This window comes from Odocoileus virginianus, chromosome 34, assembly GCF_023699985.2.
Source record: "Odocoileus virginianus isolate 20LAN1187 ecotype Illinois chromosome 34, Ovbor_1.2, whole genome shotgun sequence".
Lineage (NCBI taxonomy): Eukaryota > Metazoa > Chordata > Mammalia > Artiodactyla > Cervidae > Odocoileus > Odocoileus virginianus.
In genome coordinates this window covers 25,626,604-25,644,139 of record NC_069707.1, presented here as the reverse complement: position 1 = coordinate 25,644,139, position 17,536 = coordinate 25,626,604, and the positions used below count along the sequence as shown (strand labels likewise).

Here is a 17,536-nt window from a genome sequence, read left to right as displayed (position 1 = left end):
ACAATAAGGAGCATTTCAATATCCAAATAAAGAACCATAAATGCCTATGATTCTTTGAGTCCTAAGCCAAAAGATGCTAAGTAAAACTTCTGTTCCAAATTAGCATCCTCATATTTAAAAACAGAGAAAAAAGTAGAAAGACTGACTGGAGGCTCTGCCCATTTCTTCTGTCTACTCAAATCACACAAAGCCTTTAGGACCTGCTCCTACACACTTCACAACCATGGCACATTTGTATCATATATTTGAGTACTTCATCTGATACAATTTAGTACTTTACTGAATATTCTATTGTGCTCATGTATCTATATTTTCTACTTGGCTTAAATCTTAATATACTGTTTGTCTTATTATCCTGTTTATCCCTGCTTACTTTCTATTCCTGTGTCACTAATTTAGTTCAGGTGCTCATCATCTGACTCGTTCCACCCCATCAATCCTTCACATTGTTGCCTGAATGACGTTCCCCAGCTACCTCTGCAGAACCCCCATCTTCTCATGGTATTTCTTGTCAGCTCGCAGTGTCTATGAGATTAAGTTCAGATCCTTGGTCAAGCATACAAAGTTCTTCCCACTTGTGTTTCAGGCATGCTCTTTACTCCCCATCACTGCCCCATACACACCTACCCTGTATCTCACTGCACTGAACTGCCCCTGCTCATGATTTTCTCTCTGCTTGGAATGCCCTTGTCCACTTCTGCCAATTAACAGTTTCATTAAAAATTCATCATACCAATGTAATCTCTTTTGTGAAAACTTCCCCAAACATACTGGGCTGAGTTATTCTACAGTTCTCCACCCACAGTTTGTTCACAGCTACATATGATAATTATCACAATCAACTATATTACAATCATCAACTTGTAATGATCAAGCTGTGGTCTACTTAAGACTGGAATTCTTTTTGACATCTTGGTACTACTAGAGAATAACATGGGCACCTGGAAGGGGGCTCCACCAAACCAAGTGACTTGGCTGGACATAATCAGTGATCAAATGAACTCCCTTTTCATACGCTGAGTGACACAAACATTCTACAGCACTCAGGATCAGACAAACCATAGAGAAGACTAGTACACTGCACTTCTCGTCATTTCAGAATTTCCTAGCAGAAACAGATTCTACCAGAAGCTATTAACTGATAAGCAGTTCAACAAAAGTAATCAAGTTTCTGGAAACGAGATATCAAAAACACAATTTCATAAGAAACCTGGGAACCTACAGCCAACTTGGTTTTCATGTGAGGTCACTGTACTCTGTGACAGCTGTCTCTAAGTGCCACAGAGCACAGTGGAGCTCTTCACAGACTTAATGTTTATTGAGCAAATGCCTGCTTATCAAATTTTGGCTTTTAAAAATTACCCCATCAATTCTTTCTGACATTGTAAGGTACGCTAAATTTGTGTATCTGAACTGTGGTGTTCTTTTTCTCCTATGTGATTCTAATCTGAATGGATCTTATTTACTTACTTATAATTCTCATTTATAAAAGCCTTGCTGAGGATCATTTGGGATCGTGACTACAGACTGCTCTGTGGACAGGCAATATGTTAAGTAAGAATTAGACGATGGTTAAGAAGCTCAGACCCTCACTAAGAGCAGAGCATTGTACCAATTACAAGTTTATAGTGAGACTATAATTCACCACCATTAAGAGAAAAAAGATGTTTTCTGGTACCAGATTATAAATATTTAAGACTGCCAACATTATTAAATTTTGAGGTTTAAAGTCAAGTTTAAAATTTTCATTGACCATTAAAATTTTTTCTTCCCTAGAGCCTTCTGTCATACTAGAAATAACAAAAGAAAGTATTGTGTTATGTTATTTAAAACATTAGGCTGGAATTCACAAATTTGGATATAATTTCCAAGAAGTTACAAGAACATCACTGTTATTAAACTATTTCCCTGCATTTCCTGCCAGTCATGAGTCAATTTATTTTGCCTTTGAGTCTGTATTTTTAACGTTCTTTCCTAGCCTGAATTTCTATTTTCAGTATCACTTAGGTGTTAGAGAATAAAAGAGAGTCTTGACTGCTATATCCTTCCCTGTAAAGTACTTTTACTAAAGTACTTTAAACAAAATTAACTTGACTCTGTAAATAGAAGACAGGAATAATATGGAGAAATGAAACTCAGAGCTAAAGTAAAACTTAGCTTACAGCACACCTGTCACTTTCCAAGGGACCTTAACTACTGCTTCTAATAAGCAGCAAAAATTGTTAAGCATTACCTTTTTATTTCTCTTCCATTTTTCAGAGACTAAAATCAAACATTAGCATCCTAAAAGTGGTAAGAAAAGAGAAGCCAAAGGCATAGATAATCTACATATTAACTGTTCCCTGAATAATGATTATAAAATAGACACTTAAAACATATTGATACATTATGTTTGAATATAACAGCATTCTCTATATTTCAATAGATACAAATTCTTTAAAACTGTAAAACACCAAAGGTTCATTCATTTAAAATGCTGAAGCCGTACTATTATCTTTAAATACCACTTCTCCTCAATTTATATTAAATAACAAGAGTATTTTTACATTTAATGAATAAAAGGTTGGCTATTTTCGGTCAGAAACACCTCAAAAGAATGCCTCATGTCACCTTCTCCATATCTTTTCACTGAACTCATTTTTAAAAATCCTACCTTTACACTCTTCTTCCCTTCCTACTTACTTCCTCTTTTCTTTTTGAAAGGTGCTTATTAGCATGTCCTTCTCTTTACAGGAAAAAAAATTAAAAGAAAAAGCAGAAGTGAACAGTGAGAAGAATGATTAATAGCTAAGGTTTTGAAGTTTTCAAATAACTTGAGGGACAGGCGGAGCATATATGAAGTTCAATCTATGGGGATAATTTATTTTTTAAATCAGGATGTGAACTTTGTAGCATTTTCAAAGCAACACAGCAAACCACAGGAAGACAAGACAGAGGTCCTCTGGACAAATGAAAATCTGACTGACAATTCTACATTCTTTTGCTGAACTTGATTCTCTTGTAACAGAACTCAACATACTGATTAAGTCAAAGCTGTACCATCTGACTATTAAATAAATGACACTGCATATTTACATACATAGTACATAATACATGATGTGTAAGCATACAAATAAAATAGTATTTACTGTCATTACACTGAAATAAACAGCATGTTTAATAAAAACATACACTCAATTACCAAATAAAAACAAAATTAACTATATCAATTGTTCACAAAATGCTTCTTTAGACACATGTACCAGATTTTAAAAACATAGATTTCTCTCACCAAAATAACTAGAAAATACAGAGAATGGTAAAAAAAAAAGAAGTTCTTTCCACCACTGAGCACACAAAAATTGAAAAGCCTGCCACCAATTCCCTCTAAGCACTCCACTGAATCATGCATATCAGCTAAAAACCATAATGAATGAAAATCTGGGTTAATAAAATTAATTTCAAACAAGCAAGCTAAGTGATTGACTTACAGGATCAGCTGGTGCAATGTTAGAATCAAATTGGGTCAGAGTTTGTGAGCTTGAAGAGCGTTCACTAAATGTCTCCCACTGCTGAACAGACAGAGGAGAGACAAGTCAGCATGACGAGAAAGATGGAGTAGAAGATCACCGGAGAAGATTTAGCAAAGTAATTCAGAGGTTGCACTGCAAGTTGTGTTTCGTAGCCCTGACAAATTCCGTTAAGTTTTATTTTTGCATAAACATTTTATATTATCTGTGTAAAGTGAGCAGCTTCACAATCAAGTGTACAGTAATAACTGATCTCTCTATGGGAGAGATTCAAAGCCTTACAGAATTTGAATCAAAACACAATAAAGGAACAGTCTAAGTGGTATTAATGGTAACAAGATAAAAATTTAAAAGGTTTTTTTCTAGACTAGAGAAAGAATAACTTCAAATCCTTCCTTGAAAATCCAAGTGTTAATGCACTGAATTAGTGATGCTAATGAATTCTGATTGTATCAGAGTTTTGGTCAAAACAAAGCAAGTCAGTGTGACTTGCCAGTGCGACCCCTGAAAGATGATTCTATTATGTACGTGCACATATTTTATACAAATGTATAGATATTTAATAAAATATAACTGAGATAAAATGCAAAGAATTCTGAATTAATATAAGTTGCAGTTTATGTCAATCTGCAGCAAATCAACCCCTAGATTCAGCATTATGAACAGGGCCATGCCAGACCACAAGACAGAACTGCCAATCAGGCACCCACCTCCAGCCCCATGCTAGAAACATCAGAATGCGGCCACAATGAGAGCAAATCAAGCAACTGAGTATGTGTTATATATAGAAGATGTATTTTGATGTGAAATACTACTCTTCTAAAAGAGGTACACAAATATCATACCTCAAATTAGGTGGAGTGATAAGTGAATAATTTTAGTAACTCCATTTGAAGATCTTAGTAATAAATAGTACAGGATTTTTAGATGAAAATCATTAAAATTATCATTACAATTTGATTCTTAAGAATTATCAATGACTCTGAAGAAGGAAAAACTTTTGCACATATAAAATATATACACACAAATGTTTACACACAGACACACCTATCCCATTGACTAAAATCCTCTTTTTATAATTCAGTAAACATTTTTATGCTTCAAAGTTCGACTTAATATTTAAAACAGTGCTATTCAATTTGAGAAGACATGTAGAAATTAAATAATAGCAAATGAATACATTTATAAAAATTATCTACAAAAATGGCTAATGTAATCATTCAACAGTTCTTCTCTCAGATGTTTCAAAATCATAAAATTAAGATACACTGAGAAACACTGATGCATTCAGAGCGTCTCCTGAATAAAGAGTCCATAGTAATTCATTCTTATCGTGGGACATCACTTCAGGGAAGTGATTTACCAACATCTGTTAACATAATCAGTTTCTTCAATAATTACTGCTGCATAGGCACAGAAGAAATTTTTAAAATTGTAATTATCTAACTGTGGAGAAAAGTTAAGATGCAGACTATTTTTTCCCTAAAATTAGAAGACATTTATTTACCTATCTGGTGGCATGAGATTTTACCTGATTTCACAAGGCTGTATGTAAGCTACCTGGAGTGCAGAAAAACACTCATCTTTAGAAGCTTGGTATAATGGTTGAGAGCACAGTCTCCGGAACCGGACTCCTGGAATCCTAGTTACGCCACACACCCTCAGGCAAGTTATCTAACCTCTATGTTCCAGTTTCACCACGTGAAATATGAGATTAATAATGCTTACATCACAGAATTGTTATAAAGATGTAAACAGTTAATATATGTAAAGAGCTTTTTGAACATAGCTGGCACATCAAAAGTCCTCAATAAATTTTATTGATTATTATTAGTGTTATCCCCTACAGTGCCTCATCTATATTAACAGGTGCTGAATGAATATTTACTGAAAGATTAGTGCTTCAAGGCAGAAAACTAAAATTAAATTCCATATACTAAGGAGATTTTAAAAAAGAAATATTATTAAAATGTGTCAAAAAATCAATGTTAGTAGCATTTTGATTCTCTACCACACAGTAAAAAAAGGAAAAAAGAAAAATTATGACATTCAGTACCTTATTAGTAAATACTACAAAATGAAACTTCCCAGGAATATTTAAGAAGAAAAAAATGCAACTGCTTAAATCAGAGTTCAAAGGGATTTCTCTTCCTAATTTTTAATGATTACATGTGATTTTATTTAGAATGAAGATGGACTTTTGAATTGAGATGCCTTAGAGTTGCTTTTACTTATGAATTGACACTGATAAAAATACTTTTAAAATCTGACACTGCTTTTTAAAATGACAGAAATTAATAAATGCAGCAAAAACAGTGCTTTCAAGAAACTGACCCTATTCTATTATAAAGCCTCTCTACTAGTAAATGCTTTCAAGGCTTAAATTTTCTCTCCAGAAAAACACTCATATAAATGGTTTTATATCTGACAGCACAACGGATGTATGTTATAATGTCTCAGAAACAGGCATCTGTGATTATGTCATAAAGCAGCAGAGGGCACTTTAAATCTGCCTGTTACTTCTCTGTTTTTCAACTGTACAAAATTAACTAGTGTCTCTTAAACCCAATATTTTTCTGGCTTTAAAAGACATGGAAAACACAGAAGCTTAGAGGAGTTTCTTCCTGAAAGTCAAAAAACTTTTATATTTGTAGCACCATCTAAAAGTGATACAAAAAAACTACAAGAAAAAAATATTTAGATATAACTTGTTCACAAAGAAGACTGCTCCAGTAAGTTAAGCAGTGGCTTTCAATTAGAGATCGACAGAGCACTAAGGTTTAACTGAGGGGCTTCAGGGGGTACTTTGTGGAGGCAGGGCTTCAGGTCCTCTTCACTGTTTTATATAATTAAGTTCCAAAGTAATGGGGCGGGGGTCGGGGGCGGGGGGGGGGGGGGGGGGGGGAATGTGTCTCAAATTCTGTTTTGTATGCTGTGCTTGGTCTTATATAACATGGTTTTTATATAAAGTGGTCTTTAACCACTGCATTTAACAGGGTTGAATCACTCTATTTTGTATTAAACAAAATAAATTACTATGAATAGCTTGGAATACTTTTTTCATGTGGAAAGCCGGTTGAGTGGCTTCTCATATCACTTCTAATGCCAAGATTCCAAATCTATTATCCCAGGCTTTCTTACAGGAATGAGAAGGCAGTGTGACACAGCGGGTGTGCCAGCTGAGTGAATGTCAAAGGACTTGTGTTCAAACCTCAGTCCTTGTCCCTTACAGGTTGTAAGATACCTTGTCTAAGACATCTACCCTTTGACTGTTAAGTTCGTGCACCTGTCTCACCTAACTCACAGGGTCTTAATAGGAATGAATGGTGGAAACTAAACGATAGTACATGTGTGAAAAAGGACTTTGAGAACCTCAGAGAGTCATATAATTACAAGCATCTATCACAGTCACACTTGATATGGTCCATATGCATGCATGCTTAAAGAGCTATAGGCTGAAATTACCCTGCTTGGAACTTCTTACCTTAAAAAAGTGAACATTAGTGAAAGAAAAGGGAAGCGTTGCTAACCTCACTGCTCTGATTCAGCTCCGGCCAAGTCTGGTTTAGCGACGGCATTGACGGAGACTTGCTTGGAGGAGCTTCTGCAGGAGAGCCTGAATAACCTACCTCACCTGGCTGATCCCCAACATCTGCAATTTAAAAATAGAGAAATTTTCTGTAAACAATGTATTTTAGTTCTGGAATGCTTATTTATAAAAACCTAACAGAAGATTTTCACAAGTAGTAATTTATAATCTGAATTTCCTTTTCTCATGTTCCCCAAACAAACATTTTAACAATTAAACAGGCAATATGTATTCCTGCTACTTATTGTCTACCTGAAATCAGAGTTTTCCATGAAAAATAAAATCTAGTTAGAAATACACAGAGAAAGACTGTTGTATGTAGCAATGCAATAAGGCACATACTCTGAATCTTCTTCTAATAGAGATGGATTGTACCAGTTCCCAAAGTGTACCTCAAGGAATATTTATCAGTAGCATTTTTTAAAAAGTAGGTTTTTCATTCAAATAAATCTGGGGATACCATAATTCTCTGTTGGATGTATCCCCATGCACATTTGTATATTAAAGACCTAGAGCAAATAAAGGTTGTTTAAATCAGTCTTTCCCAAATATAAACTTTTAAAAAATCAGATAAAAAACCCTCAATATCCCCTTGGCATATACTTTAGGAAATGCTGATTTACACTAGTTCACTTGCATTTTCTCAACAAGTCTTCCTTGTAACCAAGAAGCAGCATGTATTTTTAAGGCAGACAGCAAAAGGAGAGAAAGAACCCAGGCACGAGCAAAAAGCAAAGTCAATATGTCCACATGAAACAAACTTATCGTTGTTAGGCTCACTAGCATTTACAGACTCAACCGAGAGGGCTACAAATCCATGACACAATTTCAAAGTGGTTTTTAAAGTATTCTGTGATATCACGTTCTACTTTTAATTAGTTAAGGGCTCATCTAAACTCTCTCTTAAACTGTAATTTAAAAATGGAAGAAAATTTCAATGGTAAATAAATTCTCATTCCAATCTTCCCAAGTTTTACATGGCTTTGAATATAATTCCTGTCTGAAAATCACATTAACTTTGCCAAATTAATGGAGTATACCTAATCTGTTTAGAACCTGTGTCAAAAAATATGATTCTAATATCCGTCACTATCTTTTTGTTTGTGACCACGGGCAAGCTGAATAAAATAAATAGCACCTGAGTTTCTCCATCAGAAAGGAAGACACCTGCCATTAAATGTTAGCATTATATTTCAGATTCCTATAGAGACAGACATAAAATAACTTAGTGAAGTATAGGTTTAACCTTTCAATCTATTCATAAGTAAATCCTTCACACTATAGTACTGAACATAGAACCTAATACTTACTAGGCACTCAAATATTTACTGAATGAATTACTTTTTGTGATCTTCATTTAAATTCATTCTTTAGTGTATTTCCCTAAAACCAGAGTTAACTACTGAGACTTTGAAAAGTTCTCAAAATTTTTCCTTACCTTATTCTGAACATGATTACCTCAAAATACCAATACTTCCCTTTTACTTACCCTGACATTATTTCTTTATAGTCATATCACACTGCAAGTTCTATCATATTTTGATAAATTTTGGTTTCATAGATCAAGAGTTATTCAGATTTCTTTCTTAATTCCATGCCTTTCTCAATAAAAGTGCCATAGTGATACAGAACCAGTAAGAAGCAGAAATGCTTCATTCTATGAAGACTTTTTAACTCAAAGCTCTCAGAGAACAACTAATGAAAAAAATTATTTATGATAAATAGTAGCAGCAAATTCCTCATGGAGACAGCTTGTGATTTTCAGTCTGAACAAAAATCATGGACTTTTTTTTCCTATGGTAACAAAGGGAAAGGGAGTTGAAGGAGGATATGGCTATAGATCTAACAGTTTACTGGAAGTGAAACTGTCAGAAGGATAGAGATTGAAGAAGTATCTTTAAAAGATCCCTCAAAGCAGGTATTAAAGAAACAAGAAACAGAATAAAAATAGTATTAACTATAGGATGATTAACTTTCAAAAAAACCTATTCAAAAGTCATATTCCATTTCAACTTAAGCTCCCAATACCACCTTACAGCACACTGGGGCCCTCAATTGACTGTCTACATCTCTGTTTTCCTGTTAGTCCACTGCTGAGAAACTTAGGGCCACAGTGCATGCCACTCCCACTGCTGGGAAGTTCAGGTTTGGGATAGATTTGGTGTACCTCTCTAATCCACTGGTATAAAGGTGCAGCGGGTCTAGCCCCTTGAGCCTGAGAACTGAAGTTAGTCACTCAAATAATTACACTTCATAATCATCCCAATACAGTTATTTCCCTAGAGCAGTAGTTCTTAAAACTGTGAACCATGGACTCCTGGGGACCCCCATGACTCTGCTAGGGGGTCTAAAAAGTCAATTATTTTTGTAATAGTAATAATGCTTTTTCCCCTGTGCTGGCACATGCACTGATGGTGCAAAAGCAACGGTGGGTAAGCCTGCTAGCTTATCAGCAAGAATTAAGCCAGTGGCTCCTAAATACACTAGCAGTCATTGTGTTCTTTACTGCCACACATTCCAGTTAAAATATATAAAAATAAATAAACCAATAACTTCACGAAAGAATGTTCACACTTAAGCAGTAAGAATTAGTAATTTTATTAAATCTCACCCCAAAACTCATTTTTAAAATACACTGTATGATAAAGTGGGAAACATATGTAAAGCATTTCTACATATTAAAGTGCAGTGGTTTTCTCATGGAAAACTACTGGTGTTCAGTTGTTAGCTGAAAAGGCCACTTTTTTCACTGAACACTATCATCCTTGAAAGAACAGTTGATAAAACTATATAATTATTCAGACATGGTAGGGCACAGATTTTCTCAAAAATGGATTAAGTGACCCTGTATCTAAAATAACTATTTTCAGTATTTGTTACCAATGACAAAGTTTGAACTTGTAAGTGAAAGTTGGAATTCTGGAAAATGTATATACCATGTCTATAAGCTCAAGAGCTTCCCAGTACTTAAAAGACTTCTTTGATAAGATAGGTTGTAATATTAACAACTAAACTTTTTGATATTTTACAATAAAACATTCCAACATTTCAAAAGCTGTACAACTCAATGAACTGATATTTTACAAATAATCAGTGCATTATGTTATAAAACCATGCGTGGGTAACAGCTTCATTCTAAGTGCACAAACAATTCATTAATATGGTTTCAGCTTTCACTGCAATTAATCTTTAAGAAATTACTATATGTTGAGTTTTCGGGTAGTACCAAAGAATATCCAAAATTATATGAAAATAATCCTCCTTTTTACTATGTGAGGCCAAATTTTCTTCATGTACCAAGAATTAGCTATCTTTTTCTACAAAAGGCCAGAGAATAAATATTTAGGGCTTTGTAGGCTTTAAGGTCTCTGTTGCAACCACTCACAATACGCTACTGTGGTCAAAAGAAGCCACAGGGAATTCATAAAGGGACAGGCTTGGCTGTGTTTCCATAAAATTTTATTTCTGGATGCTGGAACTTGAATTTCATATATTTTCATGTGTGATAAATTTATTCTTTTTTGAAAACAAAAACCACTCTCTGCTTGTGGGTTATACAAAAACAGTCAGTAAACTGGCTCTGGTCTCAGGCTTAAGTGTGCCAACCCCTGCTATACTTCAAATAAAGTAAAACACTCATCAGATTGAATGCAGAATGCAGATAGATGAGATCTAAGCTGTCTTCTCTTAAACCAAATATTAAGGAGATTTTCAAACTTGTAAAACAACGCCACCCTTTTTGCAATACAGTTATTTTCCTAAAAATATCTATACTAATATATAAGGGCTCTATTTTTATTTCAAAATAAAGAAGTGTTTTTTTAAGTGTATCACTTTTATTTCCTAATAAAGTTACTATTGATAGATCTAATCTATAAAAACAAAGCTTTTTTGGGGGTCCACAAATTTTTTAAAGAATATAAAGGGGTCTGAAGACAAAAAACTTTGAAAAAAATCACTGTCCTAGAAAATTCAAAACTTATCTCTGGAATAAATTAGCAAAATTACCCATTGGTTCTTTCTGAATTTCATACACAGAACAAATGGCAGTAGAAAAACAGCAAATTACCTATGCTCTAGAAACTGACAGCCATGACTTGGAGGGGAGGCATTAAGCGTGTAAATTAACTGCGTCTCCTTCAACCCGGCTCCTTACAAACACCCCAACAAAGGGCTTCATGCCCAGCCACAAGGGTTAAGTCCTTGCATTCTCACGGAGGCAGGGGTGTGGCTTCACTCTTACCTGATGCAGTGTTCCAGCCTAGCCTCCTGCTGGAACACTGTCAACCCTGCCTCCCTCCTCAGGCTTCTGCTCTGCCCCTGACATCATCAGAGCATCAGGGCTGAAAAAGAAGAGCAGGAGCCTAAATTATTTGTTAAAGTCAACCCCAGAAGGGCTCTTATGCAGAAAAAGTTTGTCTAGAAGAAACAACCCAGTATGATCATATTGATGTACTGTCAACCTACACTGAAAAGTTAGTAATAATAACATTTAAAACACAGCCTGATTTTCAGAATAGCACTAGCAAATAAACAGTCAGTAGTTTTTATCCTTCGAGCCTTCATAGACTCTGAAAAGTTCCCCAGATTCAATTCAGTTCAGTGTACCTCCTGAACAAGCTCTTTTATGAATAGCTTCGGTTTTATTCTAGGTTTATAACGTACCTAACCCAAATTTATCTTATTTTCCTAGCATTATACTCAATATACTAAAAAACTTTTTCAAAAATGACTGCCAGCTATTATTAATCTTTTAGAAACATAATACACTATCTGAAATCTTGTGGTTTAAAACTTATTTTCCGTTCAAGTAGCAAAACAAATCCAAGAATTCTTCAGTCATGAAGGTTCAAGGTTCTAAGCTCATTTAACAGCTTCATCTAAGCAAAAGTAACTATATCTTTTATTTATTTGAGGTGTAAATCCTATCTGTACAAGAAAAAAAAATTTAATTTAAAAAAGGTTTCAATAAATTTTGCATTTTCAAAAACAAACCCTATTAAATAGTACTTTTCTCATTCATATTTTGAAATGACAGAGGCAAGAAATGCATATGCAGAAAGAAATTAAGACTCAGTTTAAGATATGCTTTGCCTTGAATGACATTACATGGATCAAAAAACAGCTCTAGTTCAAAAACTAATTTCACTTCCTGATACTCCACAAATGAAAACCTACTTAGTAAGCAGATCTTAAGAAGGACTCAATTTTGAATTAAAACCAAAGATTTTTTTTCTAAAATTGAAGTAAAAACATGCCCAACAAGGTTTGAAAAGAATAAAACATTTACCCCAAATATTAATTAAATTGCACTTGTCCTTCTCTCTTTTTTTGCAGTATTTACCAATATTTTATAGCAAATACTGTTTTGACTCAGCTATTATACTTCAAAGAACACTACCTACATATAACACAGGAGGTTTCCATTATCTAAGGATACCTAAAAATGGGAAAAGCCCATTAAAGCTAATCCAATTAAAATAAGGACTCCAGTTTCATAAACAGAAAAAAAACAACTAGAAACTGGGGCTTTATCTTTAAGACTAACATAGAAAATGAGTATAAAGAATAAAACATTAAAAATCTGGGGTGAAATTTGGTGGCACAATTAATAAAAGCAAGAATCCAGTAGTATGCATCGTTACTGACGGCCTGTAAGTAAATAGAGCAAACAAAGACATAGTACTGTGCAAGAGGACGAGGCTCCCATTTATTTCCATGGAGATCTCATCCTAACAGAGCAAGACAAACATCCTTCACTCCATTCTGACTTTCACAACACAATCGCCAAGATAAAATCTCATTTCTGCAAGAATAATTAAGGGTATCATTAAATATTCCCAAGACTCTCATTAAACCTACTGTATTTAAACCGTAATCTTGTAAAGCCCCTAGTGTCACTCTTGCAGAAGATTTCTCTTTTAAGTATGAGCTAGCCTTGTTTGTCACTTTTCTGTGACAAATGGAAAAGTGTTTGTCAACTTCTTCCAGGAATCTGAGGAGGCTAAGTATTTTTTCCAATTTCATTAAGTGGTGCCCCTTTGCCAGTATTTGCAGGTGTTCTGATTCATCAGTTCCAATACCCCACATTCTGAAAAGAAATGATGCCATTAAGAATGTATACAGATATGGGGGTGGGGTGTACTTGAGAACTAATTCCTTAGATGTAGTGGTAATGGTGAATATTGTGCCTATTTTTATTATTTTTATCTCTGCAACTAAAGGCACCTGGAGAGCAAATTTTCCAAAACAAAGATTCACCTTTCTTTGTACAAAACAAAAATGTGTTTTTTCCCCCCCAGCACCATTTTAAAGATAAAGCCTGGAAATTATCTGAAAATTCCATCAATATGCAGCTGGCTGAATTAAGGAACATTCATATGTATGACAAAGAATGTGACAACTCTATATGTAATAAAGTGCAGAGATGTACAACATTATCAGAAAAAAATTCACAGATGTATAGTGTGATTGCACTTGTGTAAAAACAGCTGCACATGTTATTTCTGTGGGCTTTTATATGTTAAAATTTTCTGGGTGAAAGAACCTAACATTAATCAACCTAGTCTCAAGTATGGCTTTTTGGCAAATTACTCATAAATAAAAAGTCTCTGGCTTTAAAAACATTCATGTTAAATACCACTAGGAGCTTGGGGGCCTATGCTATGTATTATATTAACAACAATGAAACACACTCAAATTTACTGCTTAAAGAAGTGATTATGGAAAGGACACAGAATAGTGAACAAATTCCTTTCCATCTTTGAGTATCTCAACCAGATCCTACCAAGGTGCTCATGTGAGCTGTGTGGTGTGAAGACAGGAAACAGTTTTAAAAAACAAGTGGTTCAGTCATTTAGACATTTCAAAAACATAAATGGCTACTTACGTACTCAATTTGCACCCTGTGAGATACTTAAATATAATGAACAAGACAGATGTGGTTACCACCTGCCGGGACACCTCTAAGCTAGTTTAAGAGACTGACCAAATGATCACATAAAATATACATAAAATAGCAATTGTGCTAAAAAGATGATTCTTTGGAAACTGAGTTTAAGGCATGGAGGGTTTTTTTTTTTTTTTTGACATGGAGTTTTAAGATAAATAACAACTCAACATGCTTTCTTTTTTCTTTAAGGTACAGTTGTGGTAGGCTAGCACATAACATTAATCTTTCTTTCAAGTGGGGTGCACACACTGGGAGACTGGGAATCAACACATATATGCTACTATATATATAAAATAGGTTACTAATAAGAACCTACTGCACAACACTGAATATTCATTGGAAGGACTGACGCTGAAGTTGAAGCTCCAATACTTTCAGGCACCTGGTGCGAAGAGCCAACTCATTGGAAATGACCCTGATACTGGGAAAGATTGAGGGTAGGAGAAAAAGTGGGGGGTGGCAGAGGATGAGAGGGTTAGACAGCATCACTGATTCAATGGACAGGAGTTTGAGCCAACTGTGGGAGATAGTGAAGGACAGATGAGCCTAGTGTGCTGCAATCCATGGGGTCACAAAGTCAGACGTGACTTAGCAACTTAACAATGAGAACTGCATTGCCAAATTCAGAGATGGTCAGTGTTAAATATTTTAATTCAGGTCCACACAAGTACTTCTACCTATGAGCCTTAAGAGTTTTTCTGGTTTATCTGATATTTGTGCTTAGTCGCTCAGTCGTGTCCGACTCTTTCTGACCCCCTGGACTGTATCCCACCAGGCTCCTCTGTCCATGGAATACTCCGGGCAAGAATATTGGAGTGGGTTGCCATGCCCTCTTCCAGGGGATCTTTCCAACCTAGGGACTGAACCCAGGTCTCCAGAACTGCAGGCAGATTCTTTACCATCTGAGCCACAAGAGAAGCCATCTGATATTTAATCCTATAAATCTGTTCAAATGACTTTGGATAAAATACATATTTATCCCACCTATGTTTGCACGCCTACAGAAAACTTCAAGCAACTGTTAACTCGTCATCACTGTTCATCATCTACCTTTCTATAAGAGTTATTTAAATTATAAATACAGAATACTTGTGGAGCTAATGGCTCAGTGGTGTAAAGAATCTGCTTGCCAATGCAGGAGACTTGGGGGTTCAATCCCTGGGTCAGGAAGATCCTCTGGAGAAGAAAATGGGAACCCATTCCAGTGTCCTTGCCTGAGAAAGTCCATGGACAGAGAAGCCTGGCAGAGTCCAGTCCATGGGGTTGCAAAAGAGTCAGATATGACTTAGCGACTAAACAACAAAACATCATAAACTTACAACAAAACATCATAAACTTATGACAACAAATGATTTTATTTTCAAAGACAGAAATGTTAAAAAATATTTTACTTTAAAAATGGCACATATTTAGCATAATAATGGAGAGTACATCAAGAGAAACACTGGGCTGGAGGAAGCACAAGCTGGAATCAAGATTGCCAGGAGATATATCAATAACCTCAGATATGCAGATGACACCACCCTCATGGCAGAAAGTGAAGAAGAACTAAAGAGCCTCGTGATGAAAGTGAAAGAGGAGAGTGAAAAAGTTGGCTTAAAGCTCAACGTTCAGAAAACTAAGATCATGACATCCGGTCCCATCACTTCATGGCAAATAAGATGGGCAAACAGTGGAAACAGTGTCAGACTTTATTTTTCTGGGCTCCAAAATCACTTCAGATGGTGATTGCAGCCATGAAATTAAAAGACGCTTACTCTTTTAGAGTAAGAAAGTTATGACCAACCTAGACAGCATATTAAAAAGCAGAGACATTAGTTTGTCAACAAAGGTCTGTCTAGTCAAGGCTATGGTTTTTCCAGTGGTCATGTATGGATGTGAGAGTTGGACTATAAAGAGAGCTGAGTGCCGAAGAATTGATGCTTTTGAACTGTGGTGTTGGAGAAGACTCTTGAGAGTACCTTGGACTGCAAGGAGACCCAACCAGTCTATCCTAAAGGAGATCAGTCCTGGGTGTACATTAGAAGGACTGATGTTGAAACTGAAACTCCAATACTTGTGGCCACCTGATGGGAAGAGCTGACTCATTTGAAAAGACCCTGATGCTGGGAAAGATTGAGGGCAGAAGAAGGGGACGACAGAGGATGAGATGGTTGGATGGCATCACCAACTCAATGGACATGGGTTTGGGTGGACTCTGGGAGTTGATGGACAGGGAGGCCTGGCATGCTGCAGTTCATGGAGTCGCAGAGTCAAATATGACTGAGAGACTGAGCTGAACTCAGTAATTATTTACTGAGCTACTTAGTGCTTGCTTGCAAAGTGCAAGATCCTGAGAATACTACAATGAATATGATCACTTCCAGTTTTTTAAGGTGCTCAGAATGTTGCAGTAGAAAGAAGGGGACAAAAGAACAGGATTCAGCATGTCTGCCGAAATGAACAGCAACGTAGGATATGCTGTGACAGATCAGAGAAGACAGAAACCACCTATGCCTGGAAGTCACGAGGGCTCCTCAGAAGGGATATTTATGATATCCCTCAGGTCAGCCAAAAGAAAGTATTTAGGTATTTCTCCTTTAATTGGGAACTTCTAAAAACACAGCTATTTAAAAATGGTTTTTAAAGATACTGATTGAATCAGTGTCACACAACAATTTCTATATTTCAAGGGACTTTGCGTCATATAAATCTCAGGCTTACAATAGGTAGGAGAAGAAAGATTAAATGATTCTTCCCACCTCCAAACAGAACTCCAAATTTATCATTTATAAGTAGGCAAAGCAGATTTTAATCTAATATCATGTGGTCAAAACATCTACAATAAATGTGACTGGAATATAATATTAGAATTGGAAAAAACAGTGTATAGATACATGCAGGCAAAAAACCAGAGTGTCTCTTTGCCAAACAAATCCAGCAGACATAAAGAGACAAATGCCCAGGAAAGAACTTGTTGAATCATCAGTCTTAAAACTCCATCAGATCAACATGATAAAGAACAAGACTTTATTTAAATTAAAGAAAGAAAAGACCACACCACAAAAACGTGAAAGCCAGATTCACCTATCTGAACCCAACAGTTAATAAGACCAGAGAAGTCTCCAGAAAATGACATACAACAGAGTAAGTCTGACTTATTTCTTGTTAGTACACTATCAGTTTTTTAAAAATTAAAGTCATAGAAAATCTCTACATACAAGGTCCAATTTATAAATCAATGATACAGCAAGTGTGTAGGTACCACAACTGTTTCCCTTTTGGTTTACCTAACAAACACGCTAAATAAAGAAGTAATTTTTATTTATTTCTTAATTAGGTAAACCAAAGCAAAGCTATCTAACAAAAACACTTAGCTTTCAGCTCAAGTTAGAGGGTAACTGACACCAAATAACTACCTGAAATGATCAGGAAAACCCTGGGATTCTCACAGGAATAGTGTTTGTAAAAAACTGAAACCAACAGTAAATCATTTCATCAACCTAC

The 17,536-nt window shown here is 35.5% G+C and overlaps 1 protein-coding gene across 11 annotated transcripts in view; it reads right to left on the bottom strand.

The window, feature by feature from the left end:
* The window catches only part of REPS1 (RALBP1 associated Eps domain containing 1), an 87,542-nt gene that overhangs the window by 24,113 nt on the left and 45,893 nt on the right, over positions 1-17,536 (bottom strand). For 7 of the 11 annotated variants that reach the window (XM_020903530.2, XM_020903535.2, XM_020903532.2 and 4 more), the window contains exons 9-10: positions 7,040-7,161; positions 3,471-3,551 (exon numbers count right to left, since the gene is read on the bottom strand). In XM_020903530.2, the coding sequence (XP_020759189.2) occupies positions 3,471-3,551; positions 7,040-7,161 (203 nt within the window). The remainder of the gene's footprint in view (positions 1-3,470; positions 3,552-7,039; positions 7,162-17,536) is intronic. The other 4 variants (XM_020903534.2, XM_020903536.2, XM_020903537.2 and 1 more) reach the window with 2 other exon arrangements.